Source organism: Cornus florida, unplaced genomic scaffold (genome assembly GCF_030987335.1).
Source record: "Cornus florida cultivar Cherokee Brave unplaced genomic scaffold, ASM3098733v1 CherokeeBrave_3.0.0_Hap2_Chr10, whole genome shotgun sequence".
Taxonomy (NCBI): Eukaryota; Viridiplantae; Streptophyta; class Magnoliopsida; order Cornales; family Cornaceae; genus Cornus; species Cornus florida.
The window spans coordinates 1365090-1391222 of record NW_026775580.1 but is presented as its reverse complement, the minus strand read 5'-3'; the positions used below and the strand labels follow the sequence as shown (position 1 = coordinate 1391222).

Sequence of the window (26133 nt, the reverse complement as noted above, 5' to 3'; positions counted from 1 at the left end):
TTAATTTCTCATTTCAATACAAGACATGCATACAACTTAATATCACTACAAAAGCAATTAATTCACCTAGATAATAAACTAGAACACCCCCTACCTCAATAGAGAATTGTATCTCTATAATCCAAGGCAACCAAGTTTAAAAATGGAAAATCAAACAAGGGTTTTATAGAGGATAGTGAGAGGAAACTAAAGTATTCCAAGCTTAAAGGTCTTAGGTGAGTGGAAGGGCACCAAAATGAAGCTTAAAACCTTGAATCACGCTTTGCTCCAATGGTGGCCAAGTTAGGGTTTGAGAGGAAAGAGATGAAATGAAAAAAAAAAAAAAAAATGAAATAAGTTAAATGTGGTGGGATTCTCCACTCACTAAGTGCTCTTGCACTACCTCTCACACACACACTTGCAAGACTAAAGGTGAGACCTACACTTGTCATGAATCTAAGTAAACTTCCAAGATTTAAAATCAAGCCTACATTTGTCAACCATCCATGCCAAAAAGTGCTCCTATCCTAGGCCAATAAATGGGTGAATCTCCACCCTCCATGTGTCATCAAACAAGTCTTCCAAGTGGTTCCACCATAAGATCAACAAGTGGCACCATGAAAGTATGACATTTGTCACATTTTATAGAAATTGCAAAAAGTTCATTTTTAAAAATATCTTCCAAATTAAATTGCAAACGGGGTCCCTTAGACGAAAAATAATTACTTTGCATAATTACACTAAAACCCCAAAAGTTAAGAAAATTACCAAAAAGTTATGCATCCATGCCCTTTACAAGAAAAGTAAACATTTAACATACTTGTCTACAAAAGTAAAAACGTAGATATCATGGAAATTAAATATCATAGATGTATGCATAGCCGGAGTCAAATCCGAACGCAAAAAGTAAGGTTATGCAAGTTAAAATGAAAAATGAAAAAAGGACAAAACAGGGAAAAAGACGAAAAAAGAAAATTACCGAAAAAGAAAGGAAGGAAAATGACCGGATCATTACAGTGAGAGTGAGAGAAGGACGGACTCATTGATAGAGAGAAACAAAGCATGCGTAAGTGCGTGGACGATGGATCTCTCTACCCGAATCATCAATATCTGTCCGATCTCCACCTGAAAGGCATGATAAATGGTGTTCGATGAGGTTTTGGTGACTGGTGAGGGAGAGATGGATAGAGGGCCTCGAGGGTTAGGTTTTTGCCTTAATGTGCCGCTCGACTCTTTGTGGTATCAGATTTAGGAGTTCACGCAAGTAATACTGGGGTTAGTTGTACACTTGCAGTCTTGTACGTTATATTATATATATTAAACATAAGTTATTAATATTATAATATATATATATATAGTTATATGTTTAGCTAGGCAGGACAGGACTGGGTGGATATGAATCAAAACCCGTCCTAGCCTCGTGACCCGCGACGAGTTAAAAAAATGTATCCACACCCACCCGAATGACATAAAAGTTGTTCCCATGTCCGTTTTTGACGAAGCAGTAAAAATTGCCACCCCTACAACGGGTAGGGGCAAAGGCCTCACCTTTTGGTTGGTCCTCAACTCTTGACTATTTAATATTGCAGTGCGAATTTTGTTAAGTCCGCTTTGGCCTATGGGCTACCATATGTGGGCCGTGGGGAATGCCCCGTGTATATGAGAAATTATTGCATAATTTTGGAATCAGACAATTATGTGTTGATACATAAGTAAACGTGTCAGTTTTATATCAATATCAACTCACTTTTTACTTATATATCAGCACGTGGTTGGTCGGATTCAATGGTCCCTAGACCATGTAATAATTTCTTAGTTCCAAGACCACTGCGAATACTTCAACTTTTTGCTTGGTCGAGAAATTATTACATAGTTGCGAGACCAATGCCAATACTTCCACTTTTTGCTTGCATGTGTGATTGGTCAGACCAATAGTTGTGGAGCCATACAATGATTTCTCCCATTATATAGTGGAAATTTATTTATTTATTTATTTTCTGTACTTACTACTTTGCTTTTATTTTCGAAAAGCCATTACAAAGTCTGCAGCAAACGAAGATTGATGATGATGATTATCTAGGCAAACATGCAGTTGAGTAGAGACACAAAGTTGGTAGTACAAGAAATGAAAGAAAAAGAAATTAATACGAAGTAAAACGTACACATGGAATAAAGTAAACTAAATTAAAATAATTAACGATTAATGAGAGCCAATTGTTGAACATTGATTGGGTAGCAATCGTTAGGTGGACCAGAATACGCCCTTTGAGCAAGGATGGCATTGGCAGCTTGAGTTGGATGAAAGGCATCCCAAAACACATACTGATTCCTATTAGGGCATGGAAATGCATAGGGAAGACATGTAATCTGTCCTTGGTTCCTCCCTATTCCACAGCAACCTCTGTCCACTACGTTGAACCCTACCAATCAATTAATTAATAATCAATTTCCCAAAATAAATAAATAAATTAAATTAAATTAAATTAAATTAATCAATTAACTAATCATATCATAGTATTATATATGGTTAAATAAAACATCATTATTTCACGGCACTTTTTCTGATTTTTATTTATTTATTTGTTATTTTTCTGTTTTTTTCTCGGACCACTCTCAGCCTGTCGGTGATGTTTGGTACAAGAGGCCGCAAGGTAATCTCCAAATATATGCACATCACCCACAAATTACATGTACTACCTTTACGTCAATTTTGATTTGTATCCACTGAGTCACTCAGTAGCCTGAATCTCTTCTAACTCCTCATAGTTACTTAAATTAAAAGCATCCCTATGTTAAAACATTAAAATATACACAGTCAGTCACTTATAATGTGTAATTTTTTATTTATTTTTTATATCTCCAGTAATATATTATAAGATATCTTGTCATCAATGTATAAAATTGTTACTTATTTTACACAATTCTTTCACACAACCTAAATGAAGTAAGTTTGTAAAAATTATATGGAATCTTGTTATGACACGTGAATAGTTGTTGTTGAGAGATAAAAATAATATACACTACAAAGTATAATAAGTAAATACTTTTTTTGTGTAAAATATACACTGCCAAGTATAATGAGTAAATATTTTTTTTGTGTAAAATATACACTGCCAAGTATAATGAGTAAATATTTTTTTTGTATAAAATATACATTGCCAAATATAATGGGTAAATTTTTTTTTTTTTTTTCTAACAATATGTTAAGATATATAGTCACGTCACTAATGTGTAAAATTATTGTGTATTTTACACAACTTTTTTATACAATCACATCAACATATTTCATTTTTACTTCCTCTTTTTCATTCCATTAAAGAATCGTCTCTATATTAGGTAAGTTTCTAAAAATTATGTAGGTCCTAATATGACAGATAAAATTAATTAAAGACGAGTAGTCCAAAATTTTTATGTAAATACACATCAAATTTACACAACAGCTGCCAATTAATTATTAGTAATAGTAGCATATATATATATATGTGTGTGTGTGTGTGTGTGTGTGTGTGTGTGATAAAAACAATTAATTTTAACATACCATAGACAGCGGGGTTGTTTAGGATGTCACCAAAAATAGCATATGTATTGCCATACACAAATATGGCACCAGGATGGGTGCCGTTGTTGAGTATGGTAACGAGTGATCTGAGCCCTTCGTTGAAGGTACCAAGCATCTGATTCACATAGTCAACGCACCTTCCTGGTGGAGCCTGACCTGTGGCTAACTGGTTCGGAATGCATCCAAGCGGTCCAATTCCAGCCAGCACAAATTTCCTAAGTCCAACACTGTATAGTGCCTGCAACAATAGATATATATATATATATATATATATATATATATTGTAAAAATGAATTAAGAATTAGAAAATTAATTAACATATATATATATATATATATATATATATATATATATATATATATATATACCACAATTTGACGTGCATAATGATTGAGGAGAAGGTTGGCGAATTGTGGTGGACTGTAATTATATCTAGAAGGGTAGATGGAAGGCAAGAGATAGTTGTTAATGTAGTCATTGCTTCCAAACACCATCACTGCAATGGATTTGGCCAGGTATTGACTTAGGTTACTTGCACCTATCAACGTCCTTAGTTGACTCAATGTACTCTCAAAATTCACCACCTGCTGGTTCAAGCTGAATCGATCTCCCTATACATATATATATATATAAGCCATTGGCATCCATCAATATATTAATATGTAGTATAAGATAGATTGATCATTAATATATATATATATATATATATATATATATATTAGTGACAAATTAAATAATACATAGTGCTGGCCAGTTTCATCGAGAATGCCAGCAGCTGCAGAAGCATAATTGACTCCCCCAAGAATTCTGTCTCCGTTGGTGTTGGGGTCTGCAAAGGCTGGAGGATATGGAACTCTCAGCATCTCTCCTGTGAAGTACTCAAACCGGCAATAAAATAATAATAAATTTAAATTGTAATATTTTAAGAAGAAAATGGACAGTCCTAATTACCCAAAATAAAAAATAATTAAGGAATGAAAATGAAGTTAATAATTACCAATAAAATCAGCAAATGTTTTTCCATTACAAAATCTGCCAGAAGGGCCTCTATTGTAGTCACAGCCATAAGGATAGTAATTAGACTTGGCAATGGAGTTGAGGTAGTTGTTATTGCCATCATCAACCAGTGAATCCCCAAAGACATACATTGCACTAACCTGTGACCCTCCCACTACCAATATCACATCATTTGACCATCCCAACATCAACAACAATACACCCATCAACCATGACCAACTCTCAATACTATTATTGCCCTTCATTTCTTTTTCTTTTCTTTCTTTTTTATTTATTTTTTATTTATTTTTTATGTCTCTCTCTCTCATGTTGGTTTTAAGGCAATTTAAAGGTGGTGAGATGGAGATGGAACCCACCCTTAATTGGTACAACATATTATCCATTTAAATGAAACGGCTAGTTCGTATTAAATTGTGCCTTTTCTCTCCTTTTTCCTTGTTTTAAGATGTACTTTTTAACTTCCAATCTGTTGCAATTGCTTTCCTCATTTTCTTAATCAGCCTCTGTTTTTTTGTCCCTTTCGTCACGAGTGTTTGCAATGCATACTGAAAGGAGGTTCCTTGTATACTTTTTTATTTTTTTTATTTTTTATTTAACAAGAAGAGCATTCACACACCTACCAACTTTATATCATGAGAGTTGAACATTCAATCTTCTATTTGGAAGATAAGTAAGTATCACTAAGCTGCATTCCTCCGTGCATATTACCCTTGGTTCACCCGCTCCTCCCTTTAGATACTCCAGCCTCTTCTCCGTTGCCGTGACAAATCCGGCAGGGTAGAACATAGACCCACCATGTACTGAACATAGACCCTTGGTTCACCAAGACTGAACAATTTTTCCTAATTTTTTTAAAATTTATTCACTGCCATAAAGTGGTCCATCTCTCTACGTAGCTTCCCAAACCGTTGCTAAATTCATATTTTTGGAAGGATTATTCACTTTCCTAACATGTATTACAAGAAACCCTCTATCTACAACCTTTCCTTACATGCATTGCAATAAACCCTCCTCTATATATAAAGTAATGAAATCCACACGCATAACGACGCATTCAAAGTGGATCCATGTAATTCAACTTGAATATTAAAAATATAGATAGAGAAAAATACTTGGTGCTTGTAGTTGTAAGTTGAAAGAGATATGATGGGATGGAAGTGAGGCGAATGATGGTATAGATTGATGTATTTATAGACGAGAAAAGAAAGGTTAAAAAAAAAAAAAAAAAAAAAAAAAAAAATTATTTAAAAAATATATATATTTTATAAAAATAAATTTAATTAATTTTTGGTCCAATATAGCAGTAAAGGCACTGTTTGTGCCAACCAAATAATGCATTAATGGCTATAATAGCATAATAAGTGCAGAAAAGGTACAATATATATATATATATATATATATATATATTGAATTTCTCCTCTTTTTTTATTTTTTTACCCAAGAAAGTCTTTAAGGCACTGTTTGTGTAAGCCAAACAGTGCGTTAACGGCTCTGTTGGTTCAATTACGTTAAGGAAAAAAAAAAAAAAAAAAAAGATTCCAAAAAAAGTGATTTCTGTCGATTGTTTTACCCAAACACGTCCTTATAACCCATATCTGGGTAGTTATAGTAGTTGGGTTGATTTTTAAAAAAACTATTGCAGGCCGGCCTGCATACACTGGCCAAGAATTACCAAATGGGTCCATATTTGGCAACCCACAAGGAGTAATTGGGTTGCCATTTTGGGCCTAAATCGCCGAATTGGAGTAGCACTGGATTTGGGCGATTTGGGCCCAAAATGGCGAATTGGAGTAACACTTGGAGATGATGAGGATGATTAAAATTTATTGAAAATTCTACCAAAATAAATTTGTTTGTATTTACCAAATGGTTTTGTTTGAAAAGTTTTAAAAGGGAGTTTGCACTACTTTGGCACAAGAAAAAAGTAATGAACTTGTGTCAGATACATTTTGCGCATCAGATTGTCTCATTGGAGTGATAATTTGGCACTATTTCATTTTATTTCCATAATGTGAATGTGAACAGAATGAGCCTTAGTGATGATCCACATTCAGTCTTTCGATAATGACAGTGATGATCATAGAGATGATGATGGAGATCGGACTACTTCAGTGAGTAGTCACAGATGGAGGTGACTCCAGCTCTGGTGAGGAGGCTAGCTGTGGAGATGAGGCTGCTAGAGTTGATCACAGAGGAGGAAAGGGATAATGTCTCCGATTATGATCCAAAGGCTGAGGAGCGAGAGTTGAGAGATTTGAGACATTTTACACATTCAATATTATTTATATTGCCAACACGAGGTGCCGCCTGACATATATTAACTTCTCCCTCCTCGACTTTGCAGAATAAGAAGACACTCAAAGAATGAGTGAAACACTGGACGTGCCCTCTGACATATATTAACACCGAAGAGCTGACCCTGAAAAAATATTAGTGTATGAACTTTATGGAGCACAGTAAATAAATCCTCTTTGAAAAAATAGATTGTGGAGGGAAATTCTCCCACCATTCATAGCATGCCACGTGTCCACAAAACAACAAAGGCCCAGCATGCGAATGGTTAGCCCAGAAGACCAATGCAGCCAAAATCCCATTAGAGGAGACACCCAAGAACAACAAACCAGCTCAAGCGAAGGAAGCCCAGCCTAATCTCGTTCAAAACATCCCATAACGTCTGTAATAAAGAGTGAGTGCATGAAAATAGGGCCCATGAATGCCCACGCAAAAAACTGTCAATAACAGCCCTAAGAAAATCTCTGTATACAGATATAAATAAGAGATCAATGAGAAGGAAAGGATCATCAATTTCCAACAATTTGATTTTCTTTGTCTACATTATTTCAATTAAGTGATATTATCTTTGCTATTATTTTTATTTTTCTTAAGTGTTTCTGGTGACAAATTTTGCACCTATACTTTGGCGCCTTCTGTAGGAAGCTTTATAAAAAGCCTTTCACTATTTCTTTCATGCGACATCAATCCGGAATGGCAACAGGATTAGATGCAGAATAGGTACAGCAACAAGAAATCATGCAAAAAATGCGCGAGGAGATGCAAACACAGTTTAACATCCTGCAGCAAGCCAATGAGGCTAGCACCAAGCAAATCAATGCGTTCCTCGGTAGCAACTCAATATGCAACATGACGCTCTGGACCGGAACGACGGTGACGAGACAATAAGTCAATCCTGCGTCATGGCAGACTCCACATTGGGAGGACCACGAGCCACAAGGACTCCAGCCATGGAAGATAATGTTGAGTCATGAAGAAAGGGTACTTGGGTCCCAGGGAAGTTGACGAGCTCATCAAAGGGCTGAAGGCCCAAACGCCAGAAGACATGACACGAAAATTTACTGCCTCTATAGTCAAAACTCCCTTCACGGATGAAATAGAACAGGTCGAAAAACCCAAGAAGTTCACAATGCCAAAATTCATCAAGTTTAATGAGACTGGTGATCCTCTCCGCATCTAGATCATTACAGCTAGGAAATAACTTTGGAAGCACAAAATGACCTGTTCATGTGCAAGATCTTTCCATCCAGCCTAATAGGGGTAGCACTGGAATGGTTCAAAAACCGACCACAAAAATCAATCTCAAACTTCAAGACGTTGTGTACGGCATTCCTAGCCTAGTATTGCGGAAACAAGAAACAGAAGAAAACCATCTCCAGTCTCTTCACAATTCGATAGACGAAAGGGGAAGGCTCCTAGACCTTCCTCACTTGCTTCAACATGGAGTCTTCAGGTATTCCAAACTGCAACTAAGCTACAGCTATAGAGGCATTCAAGATAGCCATGATACAAGGCACACATTTTCATTCCTCGCTAGTGAAGAAAACTCCAACAGATATGTCAAAATTGAATATAAGGGCACAAAATTATATCAGACTTGAATAGAACAAAATGACAAGGCAACAGAGGGCAACGTTAGTTACAGTGGAAAGTAGACCGAGGAAGCAGTCGAGCACCTCAAGAACTCAGCGAGAACCCCCGATTATCGAAGGAAGAGCTCCTGAGAATAGTTCATGAACTGCAAAAAAAGGTTACACCCCTCAAAATCAACACTGGCAAAATTGTACCTGGAGATAAGGGGCAGGAAAATATTCCAAATCCCTCCACCAATCAGACAATCGATGGACCAAAGGGATCAGAGTAAGCATTGTGCTTTCCATAATGATTTTAGGCACCTAACTAATGATTACAGGAGTCTGAGAAGGTAGGTAGAAGCCTTGATAGCCAAGGGCGAGTTGGCCAAATACCACACCGACCCAGACCATCAGAGGCAACCCGAGCAGACTAGACCAACCCCAAAGGCTGCAACTGATAATTAGCCCATTCGGGTAATTAACATTATTCCCGGCTGTCCAGAAGAGGATAAGCAGCCAGAAAATTCCTACAAGATACAACTCAAGCAAGCTCACAAACTACATAAAATTAGGGAAGTTAATACAATCGAGTACAGGTTAAGCTCGACCCAAATTTCCTTCTATGAAGAAGACTTCAAGAGAGTACATCATCCACATAAGGATCCTCTGGTGATAAGTCTCCTAGTAGCAAACTGTTTAGTCAAACGTGTCCTTGTCGCGCCCGGATTTTCCCCACCCATTCTAAAAGGGTTATACTAAACACTTATGGGTCAGAAAAGGGGTTTAATGTGACGGAGTGACTATGGTCAAATTATTATTTATTTTGGAGTAAGTTTAATTTATTAATATTCGGAGTCGCCACCTAGCATAGGATTATGGTGTGTTAGGTCACCTATAGTGTCTAGAGACTTTCAAAAAATGGATAACTACATGGACACATGAGAGGTCTAATATGGTCCTTAATGTATTTGACATCCATTTAGTCTACGAAACCAAATTAATGGGCTCAGGGGTTTGGTTATGCATGGGGAAGGTGTTAGGCACCCCACGACACCCGTGGAACACGATTACCTTATTTCTATATTGCATTCCTAAAGATAAATATGTATAATTTTAATGTTTATGCTTTATTCAATAATGGTTTATAAGCTTCATCTTTATTATAGGAAAATAAGGTTAATGTTTTAATAGCTTGTGAAATATATATTTAAACATATGAGTTTGATAAAAGAATATATATTTTAAATATTGATGTGACCGAACCTAGGAGTGACCTGTTAGGATATGTGTGCCCTAGCATAGCAAATTCTTATTTTGGATTGTAAAAGTCATGGTTCTTTATTTGAATATTATTATTAAAGCATTATATAATTGGTGAATGGAATATTGTGACGGCCCTGGTTTTTCAACCCGGTGCGTCAGTGATGAACCGAAAGATGACCCGATAACGGATCCGAAGTGCGGAAGCAAAAGACAAAACAACGGTCTCTAGAGATACAACATGGCTCTAAGACACCGTTATGACCCTCAACGAGGTCACGGAATCCAAGAGAATTAAATAGGGAAGCAACGTTTCAAAAACGAACAAGATTGAACCTAGGGGAAAAATCATCATTTCTAGCTTAAAAGTGGGTGCCACTGAGCATACCATTGGAAAGACAACGAAAAATCAATGAACTTAGACTCAAAAATTGCTTGATTCGGAGTCCGAATGAAGAAGATATGGCTAACGGAAGAAAAAGGGGCAAACGGTCCAAAAGAGGCAACCCATTAACATCTAACCGGTTAGAAGGCCAAAAACAGTGACAAAAATGCTGCCCACACTCATCTAACCGGTTACGGAGCCCCATCTAAACGTTTAGATGTGAAGGGACAACAAGGGTGCGACCCAAAAACCTGGCAGCAAGGGTTTTTCCAGAAAAAATGGAAATTTAAGGGCCTAGATGACATATTCTGTAAAAACTCAAAGAAGAAACCCCCCTCAAAATCGAGTTTTCTACGTGACACATGCAAAAAATTGAAAACAACTCATTGTGAAATGCCCAAAATGCCCTCCCAAGAAAACTGGTCCAGAGGGTCCAAAAAGCTGCTAAATTTAAAAACTGACAGCTGAACTTCGGATGCGATTTCCGATGGCAAGACGACATTTTCTGGAAAAACACGAAGAAAAAACCTCCCCTAAAATCATGTTTTCTATTCAACCATGTTGAAAGAAGAAAATAAAACTGAATTGAAAAGTCTAGAATACCCCAAGATCAGAATATGCAACAAAAACGCAAAATGAGTCCGTTAGAGGCTCAAAACACAAATGATGAGGTTTTGCCAGGAAACGACTATGCACATAAACGTAACATACCTATTTAGACGCATTACAATGGTCCATGGCTTAAAAACATAGCCGATGCAAAATCCGACCCCCCAACGGGCAAAAAGGCAAAAATGGACTTGGAATGGAAAACATGGAATCCAAAAATACAAAATGGAGTCAATTGACCATTTGGCCTTTGGCCACACTTCAAACAAGATTAATGAGATCCTAGGAAAGAATAAGAATGGAATTCCCACACCCGATACAACCATGGTGAAGTAATGACTTGCGATTTTTTAAGATTTTCACAACATTTCATGAAGTTAAAAAATTGCATAGAATACAATATACATGTCATTGGCCTCTGGCCTCATTTCATACATATCAAATACATTGAAAGAAGTGTACTGAAGTACACATTACATACATGGAATCAAATATACATATTTTGACATATAAGACTACAATTGGCATTCCGAGCCAACCTTCACGAAAATGGAAGTCTCTAAGTCCACAAACCATCCAAGCATAATGAAGACCTCAACTTTGATTCTTGTACCTAAAATATGCCCCAGTACCGTAGGGGTGAGTAACATAAAGCTACTCGTAGGAGATGAGCATACATTGACCTACATTTTACAACTTTATCACTTTAAGGTGAAGCATGTTGAAGGGGTTCATGCCACCTAACGTCTATGTCCAAGTGAGACTCGGGGAGCATCCTAAGCTACCTTAGAGTCTAAACAACAAGAATCATAATATACATACGTGTATGAAACGAATCATGGTTGGGATAATCCAAAGAACACAACAAGAAGAATGCTTGAGCATAGATTAACATGAATTGCATTTTCAATACAATTGAACTAGGTCTAGAGTAATCCATTCAACATGACAAAAGCATATTTGAATACAAGTTAACAAGAATCACATTATCCATGCAATTCAACAACAAAAGAGCATATTATACAATGCAACAAAGTATAAGTTCTCAAAACCATCAACTTAGAATCTAAAGCACAAAATAACAGTAGTGGTTCATGCCACCTAACGTCTAAGTTCTAAATGAATTAATAGGATCAATCCTAAGCTTTATTAGAACGTCAAAACACAATTTTCAATATCGATGCAATTTAACTAACATTGGAACTTCCAATACAACGCATAAAGCACAATTTCGCAAAGTTAACATCATGTAACTTAAAATTGAACGACAAATAAGGAACAACAAGTTACAACATCATCTAGTTATCAACTTGAAAATGAAGTGCGAAATCAACAAAGTGGATACTCGAACGTCACGCCGGATCAGACCGACAACATAGTTACTTTAGGATTACTAGTCCATGCGTAACCTCCCTATGTGCGCACTAGACTATATAGAGGGACTATCCCCCGTACTAGAACCACGTCCAAGCCATAGCCAAACAACGACATCCCCAAGTTTCCAAAATCAACAAGTTGTGCAACAACGCATATATCAACAGGAACATGCAAGATAATCAACTATCTACTAAGCACAACCAAATTTGGAAACCTATACAATACATGCTCTAAATTCACAACTAATATGATATGATGAATGTCGAATCTTCAGTGTGCGATTCGTTACACGCTATGCATGAATGATGTTAAATACGAAATGTGCAAATCATTACATAAGGCAACAATATATTCAATAAAAAAACATATTCTCATGAGTACAAATATAACAACTATGTTATCCAATGTTCAAAGCAAAACCAAATGAATATATAACAAGTCTAAGTCCATAATTTGAATATAGAAACCACTTCTAAAACACAAGTAGATCATAGAGCAAATTGATAAAATTTAAATAGATAAATACAATTAAATTCTATAGATTCCGATTCAATTCCAATTAATCTCAATGTAACACATGTTAAAGGACATGGCAAGGTCATCACCTATATCATTTCTAAAACTCAATTAGGTTGTTAGAACAATAAGGTAGAACTTTAATTAAATCATGCTAATTTAAATCACAAGGTTCTAAAACAATTTCAAATAGTCCCAAATTAATATATACTAGTAAACAAGTCATGACCAATACAAATATCAAGTTAAAACCTTAATTAAGCTAATGGGACCACAAAATAGATTTTAATTAATTCTTTTAATTAAAATCTCTTGATTTTCAAACTTAACCAAATACTCTCAAATTAACCTATGTTGGAAAACATGCCAAGAACTAATGTAATATCACATTACAAGTTTATTTCATTCAATTTAAGACCATGCGAATTAAACTTTCACTAAATTTAAATATAAATTAAAAGTTACAATTCTCATGCAATTAATCCCAATTTAATATATGTTATACAACATGTCATAACTTGATTTAAGAACACAATACAAGTCTAATTCTTCAGAATACTAAGTAGAAATTAATTAAGCTAATTAATTAATTTCTCTAAAAATCAAAGATGTCCAAAAATTCTCAAAATAATATATGTGAATATCCATTTCATGGTGATTGCAAATATCATATCAATTTCACAAAGTAAGCAAGCTATCATCATGTATAATTTAATTAATTTAAAATTTACTAAATCTCTAGATTTCAAAGGTTATTCAAATGGTCTCAAATTAATATATATCAAGGATTAAGTCATAGTCATGCCATATATCAAGTCAAAATTGGAAAACAAGCATGGTACAATTAAGTAGAATTTAAATCACATTTAAATCAATTTTTAGATCTTGAACCAAAAGTGAGCATATGGGTTGTATAAACATCAATAGCATACAAGATAGCAAGAATTTAAACCTAAAACACCCCCTACCTCAATTTGAGATGAAAATTCCAAATCCCCACCGAATTGAAACGGCTCCGAATCCGACGAAACTCCTAGGTTTTGTCGGGGACAACACGATCTACATGAATCTCCAAGAAGCCCCATGAAAATCATAACTTGACCTCAACACCAAACTCAAGAAATGGTCGAAAATGATTTCTAATAAGGGTGAAAGGTGCGTGGCGTCAAGACAAGCATTAAACGTTAAGGCCGAAGAATTTTCATCAAAGAAAAGTGGATCAAAAGGAGGAGAGAGAAAGTGGCAGCTCAAGGTGCTCCCATGGCTGCCGGCCAAAGAGGAAGAAGGAGGCTGAAATTTTGATTTTAAGGATTAGGGCAACCTATTTATAGAAATCTCAAAAAGTGCCCCGAAAGAGCCTCGTCGGGTCCGAAAAAGTGGAATTTGAGTAAACGCATTCAAACGGCAAAACTCCGTGAATGAAAAAGATTTAAAATGAGAAAATATGAACAACGGAAGAAACAGCGTCGAAAACTGAATCCCGAGCAGAAAGTTATGCCCTGAACAAGTTCGGCGGCAACTGGGTCCAGAAACTCTTAAACTGGAGAAAAACGACCAGAACGGAATTTTAAGAGTCCATGACTTGAAGAAATGTGAAAATGAATCCCGTACGAGAATCCAAGCTCCAGACGAGACATTTTTGCAATAACTTTCGTTAATTCCACAATTGCCCCTACAAAAAAGGGTTAACTGCGAAATTGCCCCAGAATAAAAATATCTTCCAAAAGATATTTTCTTAGATGCCCCTGAAATAAAATATCTTTAAAAGATATTTACGAAAAACACCCCAAGAAATGAAAAAGATTCTGAAGAATTGTGCATCTATGCCCCTATGGACATCAGGAGCAACCAGAGTACTTTCTTGCAAAAGTAAAGATACGTATTTCGAGAAAACCACTGAAGATGAAGGCACGTGAAGTCAAAAACTAACTCCGAGCATGACAAGTGAAGTTGTGCCAAAAACTGACAAACGGAGATAAGACGAAATAGGGAAATGACGAAATAGCGCATAGTGTCCGAAAAACGAAAATGCGAAAATGACTCGGTCCTCAAAGGAATTTGTCAATTCACATGAAAGTGTCTCAGAAACCAATTCTGAGCACTTGAGATGACACTAAGCGACACAAAACAGAGCTCAGAAAAGAAAATTAAATGGAAAAAAAAAAAAAAAAAAAAAAATTCATTCGTAAAATTTTAGGAAAAAGGAAAGGAAGACAAATGACCGGGTCGTTACAACCTACCCTCCTTAAAGGAATTTCGTCCCCAAAATTAGGAACATCCCAGAGAGAACAAAATAACAACCGAACAAAAGGTCAAATCAAAGGACAGCTCACAACGCACAAAAGGACATATCCGGAAGTCTAAAGATCAACTGAAGGAACGCAAAACCATGAATTGAGACAACACCTCATACGAATCGGCACGTTAACTCAACGTCAACTACCGAGAGAATCCCAAGACAACAAAAGATTGAAACATGATAGAAGAAGGGAGTGACAAGGCTGTACGAACAGTGACCAGAACTCGCTCACACTTACTCGTCAGCAAGATAGCATGATAGTATAAGGCACTAGTCCATAACATGCCCCAAACCAGGTCAACTCTAAGAAAACTATTAATACAGATGACATCAATATCAAAAATGATCATTACCAAAAGCACCACGGGAACCAGGCATTTGCGAGAGTTAGGGTAGCTAATCCCAAAACTCTAACAACAATGACACTGGCACCATTACGCTTAAGGCCTTAGATCTAGAAGCCACGAAGGAAAAGGAAATGAAACGGTGCCTCCCTGGCCCACGTCTCACTCCACCAGACAAGAATTGTGATTCTACACTCACATGAGTCTTACTCGCACCGACAAAACAGACTAAGGTCTCGAAACACCCGACCAAAAAAAAAGACAAGCAGGTTCCCGACATGGGTCCTTACAGAATGAATTTCTCCTATCTAAGGGAGAAACTCGTGAAACAAGAATGCATCCAAGGGATACGACAAATCCTAAGAGACAATGCCAAAACTAGACATAAAAGGGGACAGCTAGCATACAATATAGCAACAGACTATCTGCTCACACAAGTAGTAAGATCACATAAAACATGTCAAAGTATACAAGAAAAGGACGTAAAGCATGATGATATGCTGCATATAATCATGTCAAGATGAACAAGCGTATACCACATGTTAAGATGAAAAACAAGTACCATGTGCTAAGGTAAACAAGCATATATCATATACTAAGACAGTCAAAGTATGCTTCTAAACAAGTTGCCATATAAGCAAACAGACATGTTGTCAACTCAAAACATGTTATCAAGAAGCATGTAAATAAATGGTACGACAATACACGTGAATGAAAAACGTAAGGTATGCCGACATACAACGCATACAGCCATGCTAACACAAGCACACAAACATGATGTCACACCAAGACATTATACTAACCTAGACCATGTTATCAGGAAGCATATATACACCGAAAGCATGCGTAACAATAATAATAGGCGTCTCACAACATTTAAGCATATTAACATGTTATCATACAAGACATGTTATCAAGATACAAATGACATATCAAAGCAAAATAACATGAGCATGATATGCACCCAAAGCCCATCGTCCAAGGTATTCGAACCCGGACGCTCTGATACCACCTGTGACGGCCCTGGTTTTCAACCTGGTACGTCAGTGATGAACCGAAAGATGACCCGATAACGGATCTGAAATGCGGAAGCAAAAAACAAAACAACTGTCTCTAGAGATACAACATGGCTCTAAGACACCATTATGATCCTCAACGAGGTCACGGAACCCAAAGGAATCAAACGGGGAAGCAACGTTTCAAAAACAAACAAGATTGAACCAAGGGGAAAAATCATCATTTCTAGCGTAAAAGTGGGTGCCACCGAGCACACCATTGGAAAGACAATGAAAAATCAATGAACTTAGACTCAAAAATCGCTTGATTCGGAATCCTAATGAAGAAGATATGGCTAACGGAAGAAAAAGGGGCAAACGGTCCAAAAGAGGCAACCCATGAACATCTAACCGGTTAGAAGGCCAAAAACAGTGACAAAAATGCTGCCCACACTCGTCTAACCGATTACGAAGCCCCATCTAAACGTTTAGATGTGAAGGGGCAGCAAGGGTGCGACCTAAAAACCTGGCAGCAGGGGTTTTTCGGGAAAAAATAGAAATTTGAGGGCCTAGATGACATTTTCTGTAAAAACTCAAAGAAGAAACCCCCCTCAAAATCGAGTTTTCTACATGACACATGAGAAAAATTGAAAACAACTCGCTGTGAAATGCCCAAAATGCCCTCCCAAGAAAACTGGTCCAGAGGGTCCAAAAAGCTGCTAAATTTAAAAACTGAGAGCTGAACTTCGGATGCGATTTCCGATGCCAAGACGACATTTTCTGGAAAAACACGAAGAAGAAACCTCCCCTAAAATCATGTTTTCTAGTCAACCATTTTGAAAGAAGGAAATAAAACTGAATTGAAAAGTCTAGAATACCCCTAGATCAGAATATGCAACAAAAACTCAAAATAAGTCCGTTGGAGGCTCAAAACACAAACGATGAGGTTTTGCCTGGAAACGACTATGCACATAAACGTAACATACCTATTTATACGCGCTACAATGGTCCATGGCATAAAAACATAGCCGATGCAAAATTCGACCCCCCAACGGGCAAAAAGGCAAAAATAGACTTGGAATGGAAAACATGGAATTCAAAAATACAAAATGGAGTCAATTGACCATTTGGCCCTTGGCCACACTTCAAACAAGATTAATGAGACCCTATGAAAGAATGAGAACGGAATTCCCACACCCGATACAACCATGGTGAAACAATGAATTGCGATTTTTCAAGATTTTCACAACATTTCATGAAGTTAAAAAGTTGCATAGAATACAATATACATGTCATTGGCCACCGGCCTCATCTCATACATATCAAATACATTGAAAGAAGTGTACTTAAGTACACATTACATACATGGAATCAAATATACATATTTTGACATATAAGACTACAATTGGCATTCCGAGCCAACCTTCATGAAAATGGAAGTCTCCAAGTCCATAAACCATCCAAGCATAATGAAGACCTCAACTTTGATTCTTGTACCTGAAATATGCCCCAGTACCGTAGGCGTGAGTAACATAAAGCTACTCGTAGGAGATGATCATGCATCGACCTAGCATTTTACAACTTTATCACCTTAAGGTGAAGCATGTTGAAGGGGTTCATGCCACCTAACGTCTATGTCCAAGTGAGACTCGGGGAGCATCCTAAGCTACCTTAGAGTCTAAACAACAAGAATCATGATATACATACGTGTATGAAACGAATTATGGTTGGGATAATCCAAAGAACATAACAAGAAGAATGCTTGAGCATAGATTAACATGAATTGCATTTTCAATACAATTGAACTAGGTCTAGAGTAATCCATTCAACATGACAAAAGTATATTTGAATATAAGTTAACAAGAATCACATTATCCATGCAATTCAACAACAAAAAAGCATGTTATACAATGCAACAAGGTATAAGTTCTCAAAGCCATCAACTTAGAATCTAAAGCACAAAATAATAGTAGTGGTTCATGCCACCTAACGTCAAAGTTCTAAATGAATTAATAGGATCAATCCTAAGCTTTGTTAGAATGTCAAAACACAATTTTCAATATCGATGCAATTTAACCAACATTGGAACTTCCAATACAACGCATAAAGCATAATTTCGCAAAGTTAACATCATGTAACTTAAAATGGAACGACAAATAAGGAACAACAAGTTACAACATCATCTAGTTATCAACTTGAAAATGAAATGCAAAATCGAACAAAATGGATACTCGGACGTCACGCTGGATTAGACCGACAACATAGTTACTTTAGGGTTACTAGCCCATAGGTAACCTCCCTTTGTGCGCACTAGACTATATAGAGGGACTATCCCCCGTACTAGAACCACCTCCTAGCCATAGCCAAACAACGACATCCCCAAGTTCCCAAAATCAACAAGTTGTGCAACAACGCATATATCAACTGCAATATGCAAGATAATCAACTATCTACTAAGCACAACCAAATTTGGAAACCTATACAATACATGCTCTAAATTCACAACTAATATGATATGATGAATGTCGAATCTTCAGTGTGCAATTCGTTACACGCTATGCGTGAATGACGTTAAATACGAAATGTGCAAATCATTACACAAGGCAACAATATATCAATAAGAAAAACATATTCTCATGAGTACAAATATAACAACTATGTTATCCAATGTTCAAAGCAAAACCAAATGAATATATAACAAGTCTAAGTCCATGATTTGAATATAGAAACCACTTCTAAAACACAACTAGATCATGGAGCAAATTGATAGAATTTAAATAGATAAACACAATTAAATTCTATAGATTCCGATTCAATTCCTATTAATCTCAATTTAACACATGTTAAAGGACATGATAAGGTCATCACCTATATCCATTCTAAAACTCAATTAGGTTGTTAGAACAACAAGGTAGAACTTTAATTAAATCATGCTAGTTTAAATCCCAAGGTTCTAAAACAACTTCTAATAGTCCCAAATTAATTTATACTAGTAAACAAGTCATAGCCAATACAAATATCAAGTTAAAACCTTAATTAAGCTAATGGGACCACAAAATAGATTTTAATTAATTCTTTTAATTAAAATCTCTTGATTTTTAAACTTAACCAAATACTCTCAAATTAACCTATGTTGAAAAACATGCCAAGAACTAATGTAATATCACATTACAAGTTTATTTCATTCAATTTAAGACCATGCGAATTAAACTTTCACTAAAGTTAAATATAAATTAAAAGTTACAATTCTCATACAATTAATCCCAATTTAATATATGTTATACAACATGTCGTAACTTGATTTAAGAACACAATACAAGTCTAATTCTTTAGAACACTAAGTAGAAATTAATTAAGCTAATTAATTAATTTCTTTAGAAATCAAAGATGTCCAAAAATTCTCAAAATAATATATGTGAATGTCCATTTCATGGTGATTGCAAATATCATATCAATTTCACAAAGTGAGCAAGCTATCATCATGTATAATTTAATTAATTTAAAATTTACTAAATCACTTGATTTCAAAGGTTATTCAAATGATCTCAAATTAATATACATCAAGGATTAAGTCATAGTCATGCCATATATCAAGTCAAAATTGGAAAACAAGCATAGTACAATGAAGTAGAATTTAAATCACATTTAAATCAATTTCTAGATCTTGAACCAAAAGTGAGCATATGGGTTGTATAAACATCAATAGCATACAAGATCGCAAGAATATAACCTAAAACACCCCCTACCTCAATTTGAGAAGAAAATCCCAAATCCCCACCGAATTGAAACGGCTCCGAATCCGACGAAACTCCTAGGTTTTGTCGGGGACAAAACGATCTACATCAATCTCCAAGAAGCCCCATGAAAATCACAACTTGACCTCAACACCAAACTCAAGAAATGGTCGGAAATGATTTCTAATAAGGGTGAAAGGTGCGTGGTGTCAAGACAAGCATTAAACGTTAAGGCCGAAGAATTTTCATCAAAGAAAAGTGGATCAAAGGAGGAGAAAGAAAGTGGCAGCTCAAGGTGCTTCCATGGCTACCAGCCAAAGAGGAAGAAGGAGGCTGAAATTTTGATTTTAAGGATTAGGGCAACCTATTTATAGAAATCTCAAAAAGTGCCCCGAAAGGGCCCCACCGGGTCCGAAAAAGTGGAATTTGAGCAAACGCACTCAAACGGCAAAACTCCGTAAATGAAAAAGATTTAAAATGAGAAAATATGAACAATGGAAGAAACGGCATCGAAAACCGAATCCCGAGCGAAAAGTTATGCCCCGAACAAGTTCGTCGGCAACTAGGTCCAGAAACTCTGAAACTGGAGAAAAACGACCAGAACGGAATTCTAAGAGTCCACGACTTGACGAAATGTGAAAATGAATCCCGTACGAGGATCCAAGCTCCAGACGAGACATTTTTGCAATAACTTTCGTTAATTCCACAATGGCCCCTACAAAAAAGGGTTAACTGCGAAATTGCCCCAGAATGAAAATATCTTTGGCCCCTACAAAAAAGGGTTAACTGCAAAATTGCCCCAGAATGAAAATATCTTCCAAAAGATATTTTCTTAGATACCCCTGAAATAAAATATCTTCAAAAGACATTTACGAAAAACACCTCAATAAATGAAAAAGATTCTGAAGAATTGTGAATCTATGCCCCTGTGGACACCGGGAGTAACGAGAGTACTTTCTTGCAAAAGTAAAGATACGTATTTCGAGGAAACCACTGAAGATGAAGGCACGTGTTATCAAATACCAACTCCAAGCATCAGAAGTGAGGTTGTGCCAAAAACCGACAAACGGAGATAAGACGAAATAGGGAAAAGACGAAATAGAGCATAGTGTCCAAAAAACGAAAATGCGAAAATGACTCGATCCTCAAAGGAAGTTGTCAATTCACATGAAAAAGTCTCAGAAACCAATTCTGAGCACTCGAGATGACACTAAGCGACACGAAACAGAGCTCAGAAAAGAAAATTAAATGAAAAAAAAAAAAAAAAAATTCATTCGTAAAATTTCAGGAAAAAGGAAAGGAAGGCAAATGACCGGGTCGTTATAAATATATTATTTTTCGATTCATTATGGAATTGATTATATCCATTTGATTACAAGATATATTTATATATGTATGTAATGACAATTAATACTAAGTTATAAATTAGCGATCATAAATAGTTCAAAGTCTGTAATTATGGATGAACATTTAATTTGTTAAGACTTAAATCGAGTCCACGATAGATTAAGATATATTGGGAGAGCTGTCGTATGCAATTACTCTCTATCACAGTCATGGCTTTTGACTCTCAAGCATGAGAGAAGTATAAACTCTTTTATTAATTAATAATTACTTTGATTTGTTCGGTGGATACCTCGGGATCCTTAAATCGGCACTTTGGGTAGTTATGTAATTAATAGTTAGAGTTCTATATTCTCAATATTTGCATCAGTACTTTTTCTATTTATTTTGTTTTGATTATGGTTGATCATAAATTAAATTCGAAGGCCTTCGTATGTTTTAGACAAATGTTTTCTATATATATTTATTTAGTAAATTATTATTTTTATCAAATAAATATTTTATTGTGATCGAGCCAGAAATAATCAAAAGTAACAAAATAATTATATTAATAATGTTATCGGATTGATGACTTTAATTATCCGATAAATAATTATGCATAAAGGGGTCAAAGTGCAACATTGACTTAGGGGTTATTTACTATTTAATTGGAGTGCAATTAATTTCTTTTAGTGGAGTAGTAATTAATTTATGAATTAATTAAATTGGGTCCATGGTTTAATGGGCCGAACTAATTATTAATTTATAGGACCCAAGAAAATAGTAAGCCCAAAAAGATTCTCACCAATAGCCCAAGTTGATATTGGAGTCCTGTTAGAATTGAGAAAGTTGAATTACAGATGGAAAATGATTTAATATTTTCTTTTCTTATTTTTATTTTGCCTATATATACATGGGTCCATGTATATATTAGGGGTGACTTTGAGAACAAAAAAAATGAATACACTTTCTCTCTCTAGATTTTAGGGTTTGTTTTCTCTTCTAAAGGAGGCTATCACAAGCCTTGATTCCAAAGTCATTCATCAAGGCATATTGGTGATTCCTAAAGGGAAGATCATAATCAAGAAGAAGGAGAAAGGATCTTGCTAAAGGGATCTACCATATAAGTGAGAACATTCACTTTAGAGGAAAGATTAAAAGGTTTACTCAAACCTTTGATGTAAGTATTCAATCTGTTTATTGAATGGTACATCGTCTTTTATTTATTTTTGCATAAAACTTATCTCGATGTGATGAATCAAAATCCATGATTGATCTCTGGTGATCAGTCTCCTGGTAGCAAACTGTTTAGTCAAACGTGTCCTTGTCGCGCCCGAATTTTCCCCACCCTTTCTAAAAGGGTTATACTAAACACTTCTGGGTTAGAAAAGGGGTTTAATGTGACGGAGTGACTATGGTCAAATTATTATTTATTTTAGAGTAAGTTCAATTTATTAATATTCGGAGTCGCCACCTAGCATAGGATTATGGTGTGCTAGGTCACCTATAGTGTCTAGAGACTTTCGAAAAATGGATAACTACTTGGACACATGAGAGGTCTAATATGGTCCCTAACGTATTTAACATCCATTTAGTCTACGAAACCATATTAATGGGCTCTGGGGATTTGGTTATGCATGGAGAAGGTGTTAGGCACCCCACGACACCTATGGAACACGGTTACCTTATTTCTATATTGCAATTTTAAAGATAAATATGTATAATTTTAATGTTTATGCTTTATTCAATAATGGTTTATAAGCTTCATCTTTATTATAGGAAAATAAGGTTAATGTTTTAATAGCTTGTGAAATATATATTTAAACATATGAGTTTGATAAAAGAATATATATTTTAGAGATTGATGTGACCGAACCTAGGAGTGACCTGTTGAGATATGTGTGCCCTACCATAGCAAATTCTTATTTTGGATTGTAAAAGTCATGGTTCCTTATTTGAATATTATTATTAAAGCATTATACAATTGGTAAATGGAATATATTATTTTTCGATTTATTATGGAATTGATTATGTCCACTTGATTACAAGATATATTTATATATGAATGTAATGGCAATTAATACTAAGTTATGAATTAGTAATCATAAATGGTTCAAAGTCGGTAATTATGGATGGACATTTAATTTGTTAAGACTTGAATCGAGTCCACGATAGATTAAGATATATTGCGAGAGCTGTCGTATGCAATTACTCTCAATCACAGTCATGGCTTTTGACTCTCAAGAATGAAAGAAGTATAAACTTTTTTATTAATTAATAATTACTTTGATTTGTTCGGCGGATACCTCGGGATCCTTAAATTGGCACTTTGGGTAGTTATGTAATTAATAGTTAGAGGTCTATATTCTCAATATTTGCATTAGTGCTTTTTGTATTTATTTTGTTTTGATTATGGTTGATCACAAATTAAATTCGAAGGCCTTCGTATGTTTTAGACAAATGTTTTCTATATATATTTATTTAGTAAATTATTATTTTTGTCACATAAATATTTTATTGTGATCGAGCAAGAAATAATCAAAGGTAACAAAATAATTATATTAATAATTTTATCGGATTGATGGCTTTAATAATCTGATAAATAATTATGCATAGAGGGGTCAAAGTGCATCATTGACTTAGAGGTTATTTACTATTTAATTGGAGTGTAATTAATTTCTTTTAGTGGAGTAGAAATTAATTCATGAATTAATTAAATTGGGTCCATAGTTTAATGGACCGGACCAATTATTAATTTATAAGAGCCAAGAAAATAGAAAGCCCAAAAGGATTCTCACCAATAGCCCAAGTTGATATTGGAGTCCTGTTAGAATTGAAAAAGTTGAATTAGAGATGGAGAATGATTTAATATTTCCTTTTCTTATTTTTATTTTGCCTATATATACATGGGTCCATGTATATTTTAGGGGTGACTTTGAGAACAAGAAAAAGGAATACACTTTCTCTCTCTAGATTTTAGGGTTTGTTTTCTATTATAGAGGAGGCTACCACAAGCCTTGATTCCAAGGTCATTCATCAAGGCATATTGGTGATTCCTATAGGGAAGATCATAATCAAGAAGAAGGAGAAAGGATCTTGCTAAAGGGATCTACAATATAAGTGAGAACATTCACTTTAGAGGAAAGATTAAAAGGTTTACTCAAACCTTTGATGTAAGTATTCAATCCGTTTATTGAATGATACATCATCTTTTATTTATTTTTGCATAAAACTTATCTCTATGTGATGAATCCAGATCCATGATTGATCTCTGGTGATCAGTCTCCTAGTAGCAAACTGTTTAGTCAAACGTGTCCTTGTCGCGCCCGGATTTTCCCCACCCTTTCTAAAAGGGTTATACTAAACACTTATGGGTCAGAAAAGGGGTTTAATGTGACGGAGTGACTATGGTCAAATTATTATTTATTTTAGAATAAGTTCAATTTATTAATATTCGGAGTCGCCACCTAGCATAGGATTATGGTGTGCTAGGTCACCTATAGTTTATAGAGACTTTCGAAAAATGGATAACTATATGGACACATGAGAGGTCTAATATGGTCCCTAACATATTTGACATCCATTTAGTCTACGAAACCAGATTAATGGGCTCAGGGGTTTGGTTATGCATGGGGAAGGTGTTAGGCACCCTACGACACCCGTGGAACACGGTTACCTTATTTCTATTACATTTCTAAAAATGAATATGTATAATTTTAATGTTTATGCTTTATTCAATAATGGTTTATAAGCTTCATCTTTATTATAAGAAAATAAGGTTAATGTTTTAATAGCCTATGAAATATATATTTAAACATATGAGTTTGATAAAAGAATATATATTTTAGATATTGATGTGACCGAACCTAGGAGTGACCTGTTAGGATATGTGTGCCCTAGCATAGCAAATTCTTATTTTGGATTGCAAAAGTCATAGTTCCTTATTTGAATATTATTAGTAAAGCATTATACAATTGGTGAATAGAATATATTATTTTTCGATTTATTATGGAATTGATTGTGTCTACTTGATTACAAAATATTTTTATATATGTATGTAATAACAATTAATACTAAGTTAGAAATTAATAATCATAAATAGTTCAAAGTTGGTAATTATGGATGGACATTTAATTTTTTAAGACTTGAATCGAGTCCACGATAGATTGAGATATATTGTGAGAGCTATCGTATGCAATTGCTCTCTATCACAATCATGACTTTTGACTCTCAAGCATGAGAGAAGTATAAACTCTTTTCTTAATTAATAATTACTTTGATTTGTTCGGCGGATACCTCGGGATCCTTAAATCGGCACTTTGGGTAGTTATGTAATTAATAGTTAGAGGTCTATATTCTGAATATTTGCATCAGTACTTTTTGTATTTATTTTGTTTTGATTATGGTTGATCTCAAATTAATTCGAAGGCCTTCGTATGTTTTAGACAAATGTTTTATATATATATTTATTTAGTAAATTACTATTTTTGTCAAATAAATATTTTATTGTAATCGAACCAGAAATAACCAAAGGTAACAAAATAATTATATTAATAATGTTGTCGAATTGATGGCTTTAATTATCTGATTAATAATTATGTATAGAGGAGTCGAAGTGCAACATTGACTTAGAGGTTATTTACTATTTAATTGGAGTGCAATTAATTTCTTTTAGTGGAGTATAAATTAATTTATGAATTAATTAAATTTGGTCCATGGTTTAATGGACTTAACCAATTATTAATTTATAGGAGCGAAGAAAATAGTAAGCCCAAAAGGATTCTCACCAATAGCCCTAGTTGATATTGGAGTCCTGTTAGAATTGAGAAAGTTGAATTAGAAATGGAGAATGATTTAATGTTTCCTTTTC

General features: G+C 35.1%; 1 protein-coding gene across 1 annotated transcript; it reads right to left on the bottom strand.

Annotated features, from left to right (window-relative positions):
• Positions 1–2172: 2172 nt before the first annotated feature.
• LOC132280200 (GDSL esterase/lipase At1g71250) lies at positions 2173–5364 on the bottom strand. Its single transcript, XM_059782372.1, has 5 exons — positions 4536–5364; positions 4279–4406; positions 3907–4149; positions 3518–3776; positions 2173–2399 (listed from the first exon to the last, which is right to left on the bottom strand). Exons 1-5 carry the CDS (start codon positions 4798–4800, stop codon positions 2173–2175), a joined length of 1122 nt encoding a protein of 373 aa, XP_059638355.1. The 5' UTR covers positions 4801–5364.
• Positions 5365–26133: the final 20769 nt, after the last annotated feature.